The sequence below is a fragment of the Chelonia mydas genome, chromosome 2 (assembly GCF_015237465.2).
Source record: "Chelonia mydas isolate rCheMyd1 chromosome 2, rCheMyd1.pri.v2, whole genome shotgun sequence".
NCBI classification, from domain to species: domain Eukaryota; kingdom Metazoa; phylum Chordata; order Testudines; family Cheloniidae; genus Chelonia; species Chelonia mydas.
The window spans coordinates 229,383,776-229,403,804 of record NC_057850.1 but is presented as its reverse complement, the minus strand read 5'-3'; the positions used below and the strand labels follow the sequence as shown (position 1 = coordinate 229,403,804).

Here is a 20,029-nt window from a genome sequence, read left to right as displayed (position 1 = left end):
GCAGCAATAAAATCCAAGGGAAAAGGTAAAATAGTTTGTACCTTGGGGAAGTTTTAACCTAAGCTGGTAAAAATAAGCTTAGGAGGTTTTCATGCAGGTCCCCACATCTGTACCGTAGAGTTCAGAGTGGGGAAGGAACCTTGACAGCTCCAAAGAACCTAAGGGAATTTCACTGAGAGTTGGGATCCTAACTTCTTCAGGCTCCTCTAAAAATACCAACTTTTCCATATTATCTTTTTTACCCTGAGTGAAATAAGGGCTTTTTTAAAAGCATGAAGGAGGGAAAAGGGGGGGAAGAGGAGAGAAAAAAGAACTAAAATAAGGCAGTGGAAAATGGAAACACTTACTAGATTTTTCTTTTGTTTTCTACTGTATTTATGCGTTTGCTTTTTAACAGTGGATGGATAATAATTGATACAATGAACTGAGATCAACTTGTTGTACTGCGTGCTTTTATATATATTCATTCTGATATTTTTTCATGGATATGTAAACATTCATAAATAAAACAGACAAAATGTAAGCTTGTAGCATTTGAGACAACTTTTTTATTTACAATATATGGTAAAGAGACGAGACGGGTGTATCCTGGGACCAAGGTGGCAACACAAGTACAAACAATATGTGGTAGTATCATGCAAGACACTTCTTCATTTGAAGAGAAATGATATGTATTCATAAAAAACATATGTAATAGGCAAGTAATAATAATATAAATCACAAACAATTGCTAAGATATTGTGTTGTTTTATTTTAGTATATTCATAATTTAAGATGCAGTCAAATCAATCTATTATTCATTAATATCAAAACAGAAAAAATATACAGTTTACTTATATTTTATCTCATATACAAATCTGCAAAATAAAGATGTATACACATCAATTTACTGTATTTTTACTAATACAAGTTAACAAAAAATGTGTGCTACATACAGAAGGTATGATACATACAGTGAGTAAAGTGCAGTACCAAAACTAAGCTGGTTTTGTGGTAAAGAACTAACTTATTATCATTCAAAGCTCTATTCTACCCAAAGTGTATGAAGAGTGTTTTGAAATATCACTAGGGTCCTAGTAACTCCAAAGTTACCAGATTACTACATGAAATGGGTTCCTATAACCAGTTTCCATCATCGATACTTTCTGCTACATGAGTTGTTTTCTCAAGTGACCCACTTTCATTAGAACTTTCTTCTAAAAGTAGTACTAAACTTGACAAAGTTGTGTGAGGATCAAGAAGTTTCACAAGGGGGATTTCAACCCTTCTTTCATGAAAGATACGATTCTGTAGCGTCATGGCTAACATAGAGTCCATGCCCAGTGATGCAAGTGATGTGTTCATTGTAAGATCACTTGCATTTGTACTACTGAGATAACTCACCAGTGAGGTGATATAATCTTGAGAATTGACTGGAGATAAATTCTGAGGGGTTCCTTGTTCAGATAGCTCAAGCTTACTGCCGAATTCTTCTGACATGAGTGTACGGAAGCGACTTTTGAGTGATCCTATTCGAGAAAGAACATGATAGCTTAGAGTTCCAAAATTTAATTTTACTACAGCTTGCTGAGGGTTATTCAGAATTAAGCTTTTTTTAAGATATTCATAAATTTCATGTATCTGCAGAATATCTATGCCTTTGAATTCCAAAATATTTTGAATGTTGTTTTGATTTAGCAATAATCCAAGATTCAAGGCACCCCAATTAATGGATTGTCCTGAAAGTCCACAATTCCTCCTGTAGTGGCAGAAAACATCCAGGAAAGAATTAGCAGCAGCATAGTTTGCTTGTGTCGAATTTCCAATAAATGAAGTAACAGAGGAGTAACACACAAAATAGTCAAGTTCCTGCCCTATGGTAGCCCGGTGGAGATTTATTGCCCCTGCAACTTTGGGACTTAACACTTTCTCAAAGTGAGACAGGTTCAGAGCTTCAAGACGTCCATCATGCAAAACCACGGCACTATGGAATACACCTTTGATTGGACTCTTTGGAAAGATTGTGTCAATTGAACTGATAGCTTTCCCAACATGTGAGCTAGAAATAACATTACACTGCAAACTGACTATTCTGCTTCCTTTACACTGATTTTGCAAAGCCTTGATTTCTTCTTGCTTCTCACTGCTTGGATTGCTCCTTGAAAGTATCGCAATACAGCCCCCTCCGTTCTGGGCTATAAATTTCACAGTTTCAAATCCAAGCCCAGTGAGTCCCCCTGCCACTATGTAAACTGCATTCTGCTTAAACATTTTCTTCTGTGCTTCATACACTGGTATGTCTGAAATCCTGTTGGTCTTCACATCTCCTTTCAGCACAGCAAGTGGGATAGATCTGCAGGAGAAATAGGAGGTCGCTGCAGTGTTTGTACTTTCAAAGTTCTCAGTCTGCTGAAAAACAGAATACGATAGGTTTTGAAATTGTTTCATTTGCATTGATTTGATCCAGCTCTGGACAGCCCTTAGGCATTGTTTTAGAGATGCTTTCTGAAAGATACTGATAAGTTTTAGTACATGAACACGGATATTTTCTTGATCACTTCCAAGTAGGTATCGAAAAGATTCAGACCGTTGATTACCATGTACTATCACAAGGTCTCGGAGGTGGGAAAGATGGACTAGAACTTCAGTAGACATTCCATCTACTGGAGACAGATAAACAAGGGCATTGCACTGATTTACACGTTGCCACTGATCAGATGTAGGTGTTGCAAGTACTGTTCTCCAGCCCGTTTCCTGTGCTGTCAGAGTAAGCACGTTGCACAAAACTGACTGTGGTTCAGTAGAAATAATACCTAAAGTCCCACTGTGTTTCACCTTTGGTAATGTTTGATTTAAAATTTCCCATGCTACCATAAAGTATGACACACAAGGAACATTTCTAAAGCATGGAAACTTTTTGATGTTGAAACAAACTGTCCCTGGAACCTTGACTCTTGATGATGAAATAACAGGATAACATGAAGCCACCTGATCTCCCACCTTAATTTTTTTCACTTCACTGCCTACTGCAGTTACTGTGCCACTGAAGTCCAGAGCTAAAAGCTTATGTTTGTCTATTGTATATGAATTCCAATACAATGTATTCCCAAAGTTACAGCTTGAAACGCTAACAGGAAAATAGTCTTCTGAATGGATGCATATTTTATCCATTTGAACTTCAACACTGTGATTTTCAAGCTGAGTAATGGTATTATTGGCTATTTCAGCAGATAAATCTTTCACTTGGTAAGGATCTGTAGTGTATAAAGTGAACATCTCTGAGTTCTGAGAAGACTTCGACGGTTGACTGTAATCCACATCTTTAAATGGTGTGCGTCTGATTTCTGAAGTGTAAATTCTTCCTTGATTGATCAAGATTTCTGGATGATCCTGTACTTTATATTTTACAATAACATCTGCTAAGACTGAGATGTCTAGTGTACTCGAAGAGCTGATGTCAATCATCTGAAATATGATTCCTGAAATTTCAGTTATGCAGGTTCTCGTCATGCCACACAAAGCAAATCCAGGGTTAAGATGATCTACATTTCTATCTGTTGTTCTGTAGGTGATTATTCTAACTGAACAACTGGATTTTTTCTCTCTTAATGCCACAATAATTTGGCGATAAGCCTCACAACATTTAGCTAAATGTGCCACCACTTTGCTTGGGAATTCGTCATTTAACTTCTGAATTCCCCACATGAACAAAACTTCCTGGTAGTCTTCAAGCTCCCTTTTCATTTTATGCTGTGCAGTCATTTCTGAACTCTTGGCTTCCAGCAATGTCTCCCAATCTTCATACATAACATATCTCGACTCATTGTGTAAGTATTTTTTGAGCTGCTGAGCTATTCCAAGTTTGTCAGCAAACACAATGACTCTGGGTGCTTCCCCTAAACTTCCTATGGTCTGAGTGGGAAAAATTTCTTTCCACTTATTTTCAAACAGCAAGTCATTGTCTCTTGGGGATGTTGGCTTCATAAAAGTGATCCCAACACGTTTCAGTTCTGCCAAAACAGAGCCACGTTTATCTGTAAAGCACCCACAAACCTCTAAGTAGTTCCTAGTCGATTTGCTTGTTTTCAAATATATCATCATTTCCTCCTCCAAAGGTCTGAAAACTACAAGGCTGCCTATGCCAGAAGGAAAGCCTGCTCTGGTTTGGAAAGTTATTGTCGTCATGACAGCGGTCATCTGTAGAAAACAGTCTAACAGCACTGGATGGATACAATAGTCAGACATCTCTTCTCTTGTCTCTCTGTTCACCTTTATGCTGGTTATAGCTTCCTTTAGCTCTTCACAATAAAATACATCCCTTAACTGTCTGAACATGGAACCATATTGAAATCCAACTTGAGACAGTGTTTCATAAACCGCATCTGCTGTAACTACTGATTTACACCTATGAAAGATGTCTTGAAAGGAGATGCTATTTTCTTCCACTGCAGCTTCAGACTTCTTTATAATTTGTCCTGATGCATAAACTGCTGCTGAGGATGACAGTACTTTGAAATCTGTCACTGTTTTTTGTGACACCAATTCTATCTTTAAATCATGGGAATTCTGGTTTAAAACACATGGTGCCAAAAAATTGATACTAATCTGACAAGTACTTAAAGGCACTTTCGGCCTCGAGCTACTCATCACAGACGCCAAAGCGAGCTCTACAAAAAATGCACCTGGAACTAAAGCAACGCCGTTGTTCTTGTGCTCATATAAATAGGGTGCTGATGCCTGGGACACTGGACAGTTGAATTCGGTGTTGTCATTGTTCAAACTGTAAATCAAAGGATGATTTGAGTTTACAGCTCTTGGATTTGCTTGTTGATGGATATCCAAATAGGTCTTTACCTTCTTACGATCAAACTGGTACCTGGGAAACGCTGCTGGAATACTTTGATACCCTTCACAAAAGTGATGCCAGTCAGGATTATATCCCAGTTCAAACAGATTCCCTGCAAGAGTAAGAAGCGTCTGATGTTCTTTATTAGTTTGCAAGGAGGAGAAAACTCTAGTTTGTTTGCCTAGCGTTTCCATTATATACCTCTGTAATGCTCTTTCAGGGCCTATTTCAACAAACACAACATTGTCCTTTTCTCTAGCTGAAGTCACTATGGCCTGTGTGAAAGCAACAGGATCTCGAGCATGTCGGGCCCAGAACTTGCCTGTAGTGAAATCATCTGCGGAAGCAGCCTTCCCAGTCAGTGTTGAAATCACTTCAATTTCCGGCTTCTGTTTTTCCAAATACTGTAAATGCTCCATCATCTCCTTTACTATTGGATCCATCATGTGGCTGTGGTACGCAGTTGGGACATGTAAAACATGAAGAAATATGTCTCTCTTGCTGAATAGTTGAGCTAGTTCTTTCTGAAGGGCACTCACAGAGTCTGCGTCTCCAGACAAGGTACAGGAAGAAGGGCTGTTAAAAGCTGCAATGCACACCTTCCCAGAATACGGGCCGAGGGCTTCTGATACTTCTTGAACAGGGATGTTACCAACTACCAACATTCTGCCTCCGGTAACCTTTGCCTGTAACCTACTCCTATGATAAATTACTTTGACGGCATCTTCAAGGGAAAGAAACCCTCCACAATGGGCAGCAGCAACTTCTCCAACTGAATGGCCAACAGCAGCCACTGGCTTAATTCCCCAGTGTTTCAGAAGAGAAGTTAAGGCAACTTGGAGAGTAAAAAGCAACGGCTGGGCAATTTCTGGCCTTGAGAAATCCTCACATTCACTTTCTGTTAATTCCAGGAGGCTGATGGGTACATATTGCTGAAATAACATTTCTATTTCTTTACATTTGTCTAGGAATACTGCCTCTGAACTCAATAATGTCTTGCAGATCCCTTTGAAATTTACTCCATTAGCACAGAACACAAAAACTAGTTGTGGAGTCGTCTTTGACGGAGTTATTTCTGTTTTAGCTGCTAATGCAACTTGTTGCTGTAAATGTCGAAGAGAGTTTGTAACGAATGCTTTTCTGTACTTGTAATTTACATGGCTTCTTCTACAGGCAGATGTATAGGCCAGATTTGGGAGAGTTACTGAGGTGCTTTTGTTTAACTGCTCAGCTGTGTCTTCCATTGTCAAGTTGAGGGATTTGCTGGAAGCCGCAGAGAGTACAAATAATTCAATCGGTCGTTTAAAAGAGGGAAGAACCTGTGTTTGCTTGAACTGTCTGACAACAACATGGGCATTGGTTCCCCCAAATCCAAAACAGTTGACACCAGCTACTCTTCCAAATTCTCTCGACTCTTCCCATTTCTCTACAGTTGTTGGAATTGATAGATTTAATTTCTCTGTATTTATGCTACTAATATCCTCTCTGTAGTGCAAAGATGGAACAATCGTTTCATGGTGCATCATTAAAAGAACTTTAATTAACCCAGCTGCCCCAGCAGCTGATTCAGCATGGCCAACATTCCCTTTAAGAGAACCAATCTTTAGAACAGGCATTTCGGGAGATCTGTTATTACCAATGATGCTACCTAGGCTCTCTGCTTCTATAGGATCTCCAGCAGGAGTTCCTGTGCCATGTGCTTCAACATACTGCACAACTGATGGGTCAACATGAGTCAGATAAATGCTGCGTAGTAACTTTTCCTGTGCTGTCTGAGATGGTCTTGTGATTGGAGTCACGGATCTGCCATTCTGATTTACTGCACTGATGTTTATAACTCCCCATATTCTGTTGTGGTCTTCTAGTGCCTGTTTCAGAAGAAGGAATTAAGGTATGGGATCATTTGGAATTTTTACAATGTAAGGAAGACCACAAAAGCAAGAGCAGACAGAACATTTTGTTTAACTGTTCAGTGTACTCTTCTTTCTTACACTAGGATAAGTGCCTAAATATTTTAGCCCTGGATATTAACTTCACAGTCAGAGTTGCATCTAAAGCTGTGAATATGTCCTCCTATAGGAGGACATATTAGAATGGGAATTATACAGTCCTCGTTACCTGGAAATCTTATTTTTGGAAGCGCTATGAAAATAAACCTACCTTTTTTAGTGGCTTCAGTAAAAGAACACCACAGCCTTCTCCCCTTCCGTAACCATTTGCCTTTTTAGAAAAGGGCTTACTCATCCCCTCAGGAGAGATCAGTTTTGCTTTACTCAGAGATACGAAGGTGCGGGGATCTATAATGCAGTTCACTCCTCCACACAGAGCCGCTTCACAATCTCCTGTAGTAAAATAAATGTCTGACTGTTTTCCATCTTCCGTGTGTTTCTACAGATTTCCATTAATACACTGCAGTAATATATTGAATCGTTACCATTGCCCATTAGTGATAAAATGAAAGAATTTGCAGAGAGATTATAAAAACAGAACTGACCCAGTGAAAGTTCATAGACATATTCAAACTTTCAGGCCCTGAAACCCAACAGATGGTAAAATTCTCAGTGTTTGGAAAGGGCCTGAGTATACAGCAGCATATTAATAGGAGCCATTGAGAGAGTAAACACCTCTTGGTCTTTTATAAGAACAAAAAACATCCACCCCTTCATGAATCATGACCGTGTGATTTGGAAGAATGGCAGTCACTAACAATTTAGCAGCTCCCTGAAAAACAAAGGCCTACATCTTCTATGGGTACCAAAAATCAATGATAATGTTTGAAAGTTGCTGCCGCCTGTCACAGCTGGTATAAAGCCCTGTAACCCGTACTGGTGGAAATGAGGGTGCAAACTTTCATTTTGTTCATTTTGGTAACGGTAAAAAACAAATGCTTTTAGCCCTTACCAGCTGTGGCATTAGTCAAATTCCAGTGAGACACTGCACATATATACCTTAGTAACTTAACTACAGTATCAACCCTAATTTATTTGCTTATTTACTTTTCGTCCCAGTACCTTGTTTAACTGCTTGTGAGGCGTAATGCAAAGCAAAAAGAAACGATGAGCATGCAGTATCGATGGAAAGTGATGGTCCAGTCAGATTAAAAGTGTATGAAATTCTGTTAGCAGCTACACTTACTGCTACCCCAGTTCCATCGTAATGATTTATTTCAGTTACTGCTCTGCTTGTTATGATCTCATAGTCTCGATTCATAAGACCTGTAAAAACAGCAGATGTTTCATGTTAACATGAGGGATTAAAATAGATGATCAGATCCAAACCTAGTGGTGTTCTTTGCTCTCGTAGTTTTATCCTGTGCCACCCAACATCAGCACCTAGAGTGAAATCCTGGCTGTATTGAAGTCAATGGCAAAACTCCTTATCTACATATTTGACACTTGAAATTTGTCTGAAGGTATTAAATGACATGAAGGCCTTGTCTGCAAGAGAAAGTTGCACAGGTCTAACTAAAGGTGTGATTCTAAACTGATTTAGTGACACTGGGACAAACCCCTATTTTGATTTAGCTTAAACGGATTCCTAATTAACTTAAACTAAACCAAAATGAGCCTGGGTTAAAACTAAAACAGAGTCCATGGAACTTTTGCACTATTTTAACTGAATGGGTTTTAAAATCACACCTTTAGTGAAACCAGCACAACTTTCTTGGGTAGCCCAGGCCTTAGTGCTCAATATTGACACAGCCCTGTGCAGCTGAGCAGGGCAGTGAGGCCATATAAGAACCATCTCCATCCCATGTGGTCATGCAGGGCATAGCTGGCTTATGAGACATTGGGTTGAGTGAGGCAAGAGGAGGAGCTGCACTCTCAATAGACTTCCTGTGAGCAGATAGGTGAGGGGAAAGGGGCCATGTTACTGAATCTGTGGGCATGCAGCCCTGCAGTGGGAGGAGCTGGACCAGTCCAGCTGGAGCACCAGGAGCTGGAGGCACAAAAGCTGCCAGAGTCGTCAGGAGTGCAAGGGAAGCATCCACAGCCCTACCTCCATCCGGAGAGCACAGTGTCCACCCCCTCCTTAGCCAGGCAGCGCTGTTTGTGATTTAGACTTAGGGTATCATTTATGTAACAATGAACAATACAATTAATTCATTAGACAATGTGAACTGTTCGTAACATACACCATGCAGCATTGTTCAGAGCATGGTAGCTTTAGATATTCCATCATTAGATGAATAAAGTTAGATAACTATGTAAAGCATACGAAAATGTGTACTATTTTCCAAGATGCTAAATGTATGAATTGGTTCACCACTAGGCTGCGAGCTTACCAACAAAAACCCCTGTTTTGCTGCCACTGACATGTTCCATTGTGACTCCTGCATCCTCCAGTGCTCTGTACGTGCATTCCAGGAGTAACTTTTGTTGAGGATCCATGCGCTCAGCTTCCAGATCATTAATTCCAAACAGCTTGTTGTCAAATGTGTTAAATCTAGGACATACAAATCAGGAAATGGCATGAGATTCTTATAAGGAAGCTAGGGAAATGTGGTCTAGGTGAAATTACTATAAGGTGAGCGAATAACTGGTTGAAAGAGTGTAATCCAAGAGTAGTTAGCAATGGTTTGCTATCAAACTGGGACAACATATCTAGTGGGGTCCCATGTAGCTCAGTGCTGGGTCCGGTACTATTCAATATTTTCATTAATGATTTGCATAATGAAGTGGCAAGTATGCTTATGAAATTTGTGGATGACACCAAGCTGGGAGGAGCTGTAAGCACTCTGAAGGACAGGATTAGAATTCAAAACAACCTTGATAAATTATAGGATGGGTCTGAAATGAACAAGATTAAATTCAGTAAAGGCAAGTGCAAAGTCCTGCACTTAGGAAAAAAAAACAAATGTACAACTACAAAATGGGGAATAACTGACTAGATGGTAGTACTGCTGAAAAGCATCTGGGAATTATCGTGGATCACAAATTTAATATGATAGGTTTCAGAGTAACAGCCATGTTAGTCTGTATTTGCAAAAAGAAAAGGAGTACTTGTGGCACCTTAGAGACTAACCAGTTTATCTGAGCATGAGCTTTCGTGAGCTACAGCTCACTTCATCGGATGCATACTATGCATACTATGCATACTATGCATACTATGCATCCGATGAAGTGAGCTGTAGCTCACGAAAGCTCATGCTCAAATAAATTGGTTAGTCTCTAAATTTAATATGAGTCAACAATGTGAAGCAGTTGTGAAAAAAGCTAATATCATTTTACGGTGTATTAACATGAGTATGCATCACACATGAAGTAATTGCCCTGCTTTACTTGCCAACTTTCTAACTCTAAACATAGTTAAACTCTGGAATAGGGTTCCAGTGGAGGTTGTGAAACCCCCATTACCGAGGTTATTAAGAACAGGTTAGACAAATACCTATCATGAATGGTATAGGTTTACTAGGTCCTGCCTCAGTGCCGGGGATGGGACTTGATGATTTCTCAAGATCCCTTCCAGCCTTACATTTTTATGATTCTATGATATATGCAGCATGCACTATGAGAGAGTTTATTGTGTTGCATAGTCAATTGTGATTAAATGACAAGCCAAACCTCTGTATCCCTCCAGGAAAATTTCACATCAGAAACTAGCATGCCAGTTAAGCTACAAATGTACAAAGTACAAATGTGACCATAATGTAATTAAAGGTAATATCCTTGTAGCGGGGAAAATTACAAAGGAAGCTAGTTAAAGAGAAATTAAAAGAAACGGTCATAAGAATAGGTTTCAGAGTAGCAGCTGTGTTAGTCTGTATCCACAAAAAGAAAAGGAGTACTTGTGGCACCTTAGAGACAAACAAATTTATTTGAGCATAAGCTTTCGTGAGCTACTGCGCACTTCATCGGATGATGTGAGCTGTAGCTCACGAAAGCTTATGCTCAAATAAATTTGTTAGTCTCTAAGGTGCCACAAGTACGCCTTTTCTTTTTGTCATAAGAATGAAATGCCTGCAAACACCATAATAAAGGTTCACACTAAATGTATATCCAAAATTTTAGAAAAGTAAGAGGACCAAAAAAATGCCACCATGACAAAAAGAGGTGGTTAGAAGAAAAATGATATCTTTTCAAAAGGGGAAGTCAAATATTACTGAGGAAAACAGAAAGGAGCATAAACTCTGTCAAGTCAAGTAAAAGTATAATGAGGGAGGCCAAAAAAGAATTTGAAGAGCAACTAGCAAAAGACACAAAAACTAACAGCAAAAAAAATTTTAAGTACATCAGAAGCAGGAAGCCTGCAAAACAATCAGTGGGGCCACTGGATGATTGAGGTGCTAATGGAGCATTAAAGTAAGACTAGACCATTGTGGAGAAGTTAAATGAATTCTTTGCATTGGTCTTCACGGCAGAGGATTTGAGGGAGATTCCCACACCTGAGCCATTCTTTTTAAGTGACAAATCTGAGGAATTGTACCAGATTGAGGTGTCAGAAGAAGAGGGTTTGGAACAAACTGATAAATTAGAAAGTAATACATCACCAGGACCAGATGGTATTCACCCAGGAGTTCTAAAAGAACCCAGATATGAAATTGCAGAACTACTAACTGGGTATGTAACCTATCACTTAAACGAGCTTCTGTACCAGATGACTGGAGGACAGGAAGCAGAATGCTGATTTTTTAAAAAAGGTTCTAGAAGTGATCCTGGAAATGAAAGGCCAGCTTAACTTCCATATCAGGCAAATTGGTTGAAACTATAGAAAAGGACAAAATCATCAGACACATAGATGAACAAGGTATGTTGGGAAAGATTGAGCATGGCTTTTGTAAAGGGAAATCATGCCTCATCAATTTATTATAATTCTTTGAGGGAGTTTAGTAGGAAGTGGACAAGGATGAGCCAGAAACCCTTTGACAAGATGTCACACCAAAGTCTCTTCAGCAAAGTAAGCAGTCATGAGATAAGAAGGAAGGTCCTCTCATGTATCAGTAATTTGTTAAACGATTGGAAACAAAGAGTAAGACTAATGGGTCAGTTTTCACAGTGGAGAGAGGTTAATAGCAGGGACTCCGAGGATATGTACTGGGAACTGTGCTGTTCAATATATTCATAAATGAGCTGTAAAAGGGGATAAATAGTGAGGTGGCAAAGTTTGCAGACAATACAAAAGTACTCAAGATACTTGAGTACAAAGCCGTCTGAAGAATTACAAAGGGGTCTCATAAAACTGGGCGACTGGGCAACAAAATGGCAGGTGAAATTCAATGTTGATTAGTGCAAAGTAATGCACATTAGAAAACCTAATCCCAATTATACATACAAAATGATGGGATCTAAAGTAGCTGTTACCACTCAAGAAAGAGATCTTGGAGGTATCATGAATAGTTCTCTGAAAACATCCGCTCAATGTGCAGCAGCAGTAACAGAATGTTAGGATCCATTAGGAAAGGGAAAAATATTGACAAGAAATATCATAATGCCCCTATATAAACCCATGGTATGCCCACACCTTGAATACTGTGTGCAGTTCTGGTCGACCCATCTCAAAAATATATATATTAGAACTGGAAAAGTACTGAGGGGGCAACAAAAATGATTAGGGGCATGGACCAACTTCTATATGAGGAGAGACTAAAAAGACTAGGAATGTTAGGGTGACCAGATGACAAGAACAAAATATCGGGACACATGGGGGGGCAGCCACAGGCTCACCCACCCCACCCCCAGGGCCAGCTCTAGGATTTTTGCCGCCCCAAGCAAAAAAAAAAAAAAAGCTGGAGTGCCACTGAAGCAAAATATCGGGACAAATGGCGTCCCGACCATACATTGGTCGGGACATGGGACAAACAACTAAATATCGGGACAGTCCCGAACATCTGGTCACCCTAGGGAATGTTCGTCTTAGAAAAGGGATGACTAAGGAGGAATATGATAGTGATCTATAAAATCTTGAATTGTGTGGAGAAAGTGAATAAGGAAGCATTGTTTACTCATTCACATAACACAAGAACCAGGGATAACCCAATGAAATGAATAGGCAGAAGGTTTAAAAGAAACATAAGGAAGTACTTCTTCACACAATGCACAGTTAACTTATGGAACTCATTGCCCGGGGTGTAGTTGAAGGTGAAGATTATAACTGGGTTGAAAAAAGAATTAAATAAGTTCATGGTCCATCAAAGGCTATTAGTGAAGATTGTCTTGGTGTTCCTAGTCCTCTGACTGCCAGAAGCTGGGACAGGACGACAGGGGGTGGGTCACTCAAATTTGCCCTGTTCTGATCATTCCCTCTGAAGCATCTGGCACCAGTCACTGTCAGAAGACAGGATACTGGGCTAGATGAATCATTGGTCTGACCCAGCCTGGCTGTTCTTATGTTGTTCTTCTATCTGTGTTAAGCACTACCTCCAAAAATATTTATCTTTACAACAGTACATTTACCAAATAGCCAGAGGGATTCACTAAAAAACCAACTATATAAAGAATTGAAATAAATAATGGAAGAAAAAAATATTAAGAGAAAAATATTTTTTAAAATGTTATACCACTAATCGAGAGAAATAAGATTATTATTCACATTTATAAATAATAAATAATAAGTAATAATAATAATATATCTATATAACTAGATATACATTAGATATCGAAATAACACTGTCAGGTTTCACACTAGAGGTGGTTAGAAAAATTCCAGTGAAACTTTTTTTTAGTCAGAATTCGCTGATTTGTGAAAATCAAAATGATCTGCAGAGACAGTTTGGTGCCAATGAAGTTCCAATGGAACCCAGGCAGAGGATTCCTAGGGTGTCCCACAGAGTCAGGCTCCACTGCCCTGTTTTTGTTTTTTAGAAAAAACATGAATGGAAACAATTTGATTTTTCCAAAACAGAAAATTTCAGAATTTCAGACATTTTGAAATGTCAGCATTTCCTGTGGAATGGAAATTCTGAGTTTCAACCAGCTCATCTTATGAACAAGGGGCCAGATTCTCAGATGGTGTACACTTTGGTAGCTCTTTTCAAGCCAATGCTAATCACTTCACTGGGAACAGGATTACACTTTAACATCTAATGTAAGAAATTTGACTAATGGTTTAGGAGCATGGACACAGGCTTACCCATCAAGAAGTGCAGCTCGCGTCGTGCATATTTTTCCTGGTTTGTTATCATCTGGATCATACCATTCTCTGGTATTGAATCTTTCTGGGGTTATTTCTACGGTACAGTTTCTGCCCTCCACCAGTACTTTCCAGAAATTTTCAATTCCTTCTCCTGTTGCATGAATATTTTTTAAAACTAGATTAAATGTTTTCCCCCTCAACAGCACATACCAACATAGAAACCCTCCTAGATCTACCTTGTAAAAGTAAAATTTTATATTGTCTTTTCTTTTAAAATGACTGGAGATAAGGAAATGTAAATTCCCCAGTGACAAGGAATTTAAAGTTCTGCAAATGAACGGTGTTTCTGTTACTTCTTGCATGCCGAGTATTTACAAAATAACAAAACAAAAAAGCAAACCCCACAAAATCCTGTTGTCTCCATTTTGAGAAGCATTGGGATTTTTTCATAGCTATTAATGACCTATCTATTTTCCTAGCTATTAATGGCATCAGAGACATTCACGTCTGCAATGAAGCATATACAGTATATACCGATCACAATTCGATATTTATCAGTGTGCACAAACTACCTGCTTTCCTGCATCATGGTATGTGTAATCCTGTCCACTGTTGTGTTGACATAAGTTAACTTCATTGAAGTCAATGGCATTTACACAGATGTAAAACTGTTGTGATGTGGCCTGTCGCTGTTCGTTGTAATGTAGAGTCTTTGTTCTTTTCAAAGGCAAGTTTCATGTTCATACACTAGGTTACACTGTCTGGTTTGTTTCTAGAAATATAGGTCCTTGGTGTTTTATTGGGGGTAGAGGTCAAGTTTCATCTTCCCAGAAATAGAGCTGCAGTTGCACAGAGATGATCTATAAAGGGTTTAGTTGTCTTTTCACTGACTGCACGGTGCTTTCCATCTCTTGAGGGCTAATAAAACGATAGGCGGCACAGGTAAGTGACTCCTCTAGTGACACTTCCCATTGTAAGCCTCTATTGTCAGTTATTTATAACTTTGCCCATGTTTTGTCGCTTAGGCTGCTGGTGTGCTAAGACCACAACCTATCATCCTGATCAATATTGTCTCACTGTTTCCTTTTACTCCCCCATCTGTCTGTCTGTATCCATCTGTTGTTTCTTGTCTTATACTTAGATTGTAGCCTCCTTGGGGCAGGGACTGCCTTGTTATTCTGTGTTTGTACAGTGCCTAGCACAATGGGATCCTGGTCCATGACTGGGCTCCTAGGCACTACAATAATACAAATAACAATAATGTAAAATCTTATAATCATTTAATGGAGAAGCTCTTGAACCTCAATGCTTTGGAGAAAGGACTTGAAATTAGACACCATGGTCACTCTGGAGACAGGTATGTGCCTTTTCCCATCCCCATGAAAATTTGCCCCAAACTTGGCCAAAGTATAACCTTCTGAAAAATCTCAGTTTGCACATGCTCAGTAGGGGTTTGTTAGAATTTGGCAACTAAATTCTCTGAAGATTCCATTTACACATGAGCATGTTCCACCCCCTGCATATGCCAGGGGTGGCCAAATTTACTGACCCTCCGAGCAACATACAACAATCTTCAGAAGTTCAGGAGCCGGGTGTGCCTGCCAGGGCTCGGCGCTTCTGCCCTGCAGGAGTCACCTGCCAGGGCTCGGGGCTGCAGCCCCACTCCTGCTGAAGCCCTGAGCCTGGCAGGAGCACCCCACGGGGTTGAAGTCTCAAGGCCCCCCTCCCCTCTGGACAGAAGCCCCTATCCCACCACCCTGTTGCAAGGCAGAGGTCTCGAGCGCCTCCCCCCCAGTCTGCTAGGTGAAGAATGTGGGGGGGCTCCGCAAGCCGTACTTTAACTATAAAAGAGCTGCATGTGGCTCGTGAGCCACAGTTTGGCCACCTTGGCATATGCGCTATCCCTGCCAAGTGACTGAGCATGCTCCAATCCTGGATGCAAGGATGAGCAGAACTTCCCCTGCAATTGCTGCTTCTGGCTGCTGCAGACCTGTAAAGAGACTGTCTTTCTTCTGTGCTCAATGCTCCCACTTCTGGTGGCCAGGCAGCAAGGAGAAAGAGAAAACAGCCTGACTTGAATGCAGAGGAATGGGAAGTGGGGGTGGAAGAGATGGAGGGCAGGGAGGGAAGGCAGTTAAGAGCTAGGAGTGGGGGGACAGGAGCAGGAGCAGTGGCGGGGCGTCAGAAGACGAGGGAGAAAAGAACAAAGGGGGGGGGGTGCAGGAACCAGGGATGAGAGTATAGAAGTGAGAGGAAAGAAGCGGAAGAATCTGTATGGGGCGGGGGATGGACATGCAGGAGCGAAGGGATAGCAGAGGGGGAGGAGACAGGTGCACAGACTGGGAGTGGGGGATGGGAATGGGACAGGAAGCGGGGCAGAAGGATCCATAACCACTAGAGAACATTCCCCTAAAGAAACTGGATTTGAACCTATTACTCCTGAGTCTCAACATTACTTTGCTGTCTCACAAATAGCTGTGAAACCCACTGGCAAAGTGTGTATGTCTCATTCTCTCCTGTAGTGACAAGTCCACCTAGATTAAGATACCAGCCTTCTAGTGCTCTCAAGTACTCCATAAATCTAGTATAGTTTATAAAGTTCTGCCATACCTCAAGTTGCGAGAACAGTTTGTGTATGAGAGAAAGAATAATGGCAAACCCTGATAATATGTCATAAAACAACCACGTTATCTGAAAGCTGACACATACTTCTTGATTGCTGCATGACCTTGTCTAGTAATCCCCACAGATCTCAGATTTTCAGGAGTATTTCTGTTCCTCTAATAGCTACAGAATAACACCACCACATTCTTTTCAGTTAGCAGCTTACAGGAAAATGCAGACTCAGGATAAAGCATGGATCTCAGTGGGTTGAACCTGCTTACCCCAGGTCTCAATATGGCCTGTAGCCTACAAATGACCCCACTTTTTAGTCCAGGTGAACAGTTCTTTGCAGTGTTTTAACTGTGTTGGTCCCAGGATATCAGAGAGATAAGGTGGGTGAGATATATTTTATTGGACCAACTTCCAATGGTGAAAGAGCCAAGTTTTCAAGCTACACAGAGCTCTGAACTGAACTCTTGACAGTCATATTAAAAAACTCATGAGTTTTACAAGCTGTTCTTAAATAACATTTTGGGTTAGGTTTGCTCTAAATCTCAAAGCAATGAAAATCTGTCTCATGTTTACCGGTGCGAAGAAACAATTAGTAGAGATTGGGTCCCATCCTGTTGTGATGGAGGTAGAAGCCAGGAGCACAGAGAGGAATGTGTACTCACAGAGGTTAATGCTTTGGGCCTAATCAAAGCCAATAAAGTCAATGGGAGAATTCCTGGTAACTTCAATGGGCTTTGGATCAAGCCTTTTATTTATCATAAACAGGAAGTAACACAGTCAGTCACACTACTTCCTGGAGCAGTGAGACTTACAGTATTAACTTCTAAATGTCTTCTCTGAACTTAAAACATCAGGGCGTGTTCCAAATCTAAACCCAGATCCTCATTTTGTAGTTTGAACCTACTAATGATGCAATCCCTTCCATATGATATTACTACATATTGCACAGTAGCGCAAACTTACTGTAGATATCTTATCACATAGTAAAACAAAGAGGGGATTGAATGATAGCACTCTTCAATACTCTATCAGTATTGTGATTAGTATTTATTCAAAACTTACCTCCGGGAAAATTGCATCCTATTCCCACAATGGCAATTTCATCTCCAGTCGCTGTCATTTTTTCAAATCTATTCTTAAACTGCAAAATACACTTTTAGATGTCACATGATTCAAATGAAAGTATATTTCTCTCATTAAATAAATATTCTTGCAGAAGCTGAATTTGCCATAATCACACACATCCAGCCAAAGCTTGATTAATCTCGAGCATTCTGTGTGGGCTGTGTGGGATTCATACCCCTAAATGGTGACCAGATTGCTACTATCCCAGTCTGTCTGGTAGTAGACTTTTTTGCAACTGAATTACACCAGTGTAGAGCCAGAGAAACCTCACTGTCTACAGTGGAATTATTTCAAATTGACACTGGTGTAACTGAGATCAGACTCTGCTGTTTTAGGTCCCTGTAGATTGTTTATAGTTAGTTTCCGATGTTTCCTTTTTTCTTATGTTTAAAGTTTAAAAATTAACTTAATACACTCACTCATGCTGAGTAGCCCCACAAATAGTCACATTGCTACTGTTGTGTAAGGTGCTACCCTTGAGGAAGGGGGTCAGAATGTGGCCCTCCAGAAGTAAAAATCTGTCTTTATTTGTATCTTAAATATTGTTTTCTTCATATTCTTTCAATAATTGCCCCCTTACAAAGCCTGGACATGCTCTGTCAGGAAACAGAGAGAGACTTTACAATCACAAAAATGGTAAATGTTTTGTTGGTTTTGGTTTATAGAATATTCTCTAAAAATTTGGCCTCAATTTTTTGATCCAGTTGAGTTATATCATTTTTAACCTAAAGCTGGAAAGCCTAGTATAGACACTAACACAAAGATACTTATCACTGATTGTTGTTGTTAAACTAGAACCTATGTAGTGTATAAACAATTCCAACGGAAAAATAACAGTCACAATTAAACATAACATATTTCAAATTAAATAGCATTCTTCTCTCTTAAATGAGATATGTTGTTTTTACCTTGTTTCATTTCTCCTGAATGGTGTTAAATGCTGATTTTGTTGAAAGCCTTTATATAGTCATCTGAGAAGTTTCAAATTCAACAAACCTCAGTAAAATGGGGAAAAGAAATGTTAACACGCTTTAAGGAAGAAGAAACCAAATGAATAACTGGAATAGGGAGTGACCTTGACTGAAGTTCCAACCATTTTCTATAAGTGGAATGTTCTTGCACTGGTAAATATGGATTAATTCATGTTTTACAATGACTAAAATATCAGATCGCTAAAATACATAATAAAGTCCACGTACTATCAAATGATGCTTTTGCAGTAATTAGTGTCCTAAATAGGAGATATTATCCTCACATTAAACTAACCCTCAAAGTGCTCTGAACTTAACAAATCAGCTAAGCACAACTGTTTTCAAAGTAATGGATCGAAGGTGTCTGCCCTTTATCTCAATAAATCTCAGATATTATTTAAAGACATAGCTTTTTATTTTATTTAAAGTGAATTTTGTGATGTGATGTTACACCACCGTGCATTCAGTTCTGGTGGCTATAAAGACCTACACACAAGTTACAAATATAGCTATACTCACATCCTCCTAGATAGTGTTAGGCTCTGATGGGTCTCTCCTGTATTGATCATCAGTAGAGGGATGGTTGCTGTTGGAGTTTCCCATAAGAAGCTCAATTTTCCTGCTCTGGACACCCCTTTTTATAATGTGATCCTGACTATACGTCATCAGTATTTATATACACCCTGCACCCTGTGGTTAGGGCATGTATTAGAAAAATGTGACTACTGGGTATTATGCAAGCAAAAAATTAACCTTACTGATAATTGTGACACAATATCACCCATTGGTACATCTTTTCCCATAATCTTACTTATGTCAGCATTTCTTATCTCCAAAGTCTAAAATAGCTCAGCTAAAATCTTGCAGACCTCAGTCTACAAGCCTTGTGTTTCAGTCCTACTTACTTAGATACCTAATACATAATTATCCCTTCTAACTACTGATCAATTTTATACTTCTATAATTCTACAACTTCTCTTTTTTTTCCCAATACACAAAAGGTGTTTGCTTATTTGCTTTTACGTTATATTTAAGAACAAGTTTCTTACATATTACTATTTTCATCTTTTGATAAAATTTGTTATGAGTGGTTGGAAGAAATATTTGACCAACTAATTTTATGAAGTGAGCTGTAGCTCATGAAAGCTTATGCTCAAATAAATTGGTTAGTCTCTAACGTGCCACAAGTACGCCTTTTCTTTTTGCGAATACAGACTAACAAGGCTGTTACTCTGAAACCTAATTTTATTTTATTATTTTTAAATAATGCACATACTTTCTTCCAATGGAAAATACTTTCACAATACAAATTTTCACTTATCCTTCAATGCCCAATTTATACAGACTTGACATATGACTCTGTACTCTGTGCCACCGGACTCCTCGTTTTTCTGTACTTTATGTATTTTCAATATTGTAC

At 39.4% G+C, this 20,029-nt stretch overlaps 1 protein-coding gene across 3 annotated transcripts; it reads right to left on the bottom strand.

Annotated features, from left to right (window-relative positions):
* Positions 1 to 525: 525 nt before the first annotated feature.
* LOC114019194 (highly reducing polyketide synthase cm3B) lies at positions 526 to 19,242 on the bottom strand. 3 transcript variants are annotated; one of them, XM_037890898.2, is made up of 8 exons: positions 19,129 to 19,242; positions 18,547 to 18,634; positions 17,576 to 17,654; positions 13,895 to 14,048; positions 9,111 to 9,271; positions 7,837 to 8,040; positions 6,986 to 7,167; positions 526 to 6,693 (listed from the first exon to the last, which is right to left on the bottom strand). In XM_037890898.2, exons 3-8 carry the CDS (start codon positions 17,631 to 17,633, stop codon positions 1,117 to 1,119), a joined length of 6,336 nt encoding a protein of 2,111 aa, XP_037746826.1. In that variant the 5' UTR covers positions 17,634 to 17,654; positions 18,547 to 18,634; positions 19,129 to 19,242; the 3' UTR covers positions 526 to 1,116. The 3 variants fall into 3 exon arrangements, with proteins under 3 accessions (XP_037746826.1, XP_037746827.1, XP_037746825.1); XM_037890899.2 differs by adding an exon at positions 14,470 to 14,815 and having other exon boundaries at positions 18,547 to 19,217; XM_037890897.2 differs by having other exon boundaries at positions 18,547 to 19,217.
* Positions 19,243 to 20,029: the final 787 nt, after the last annotated feature.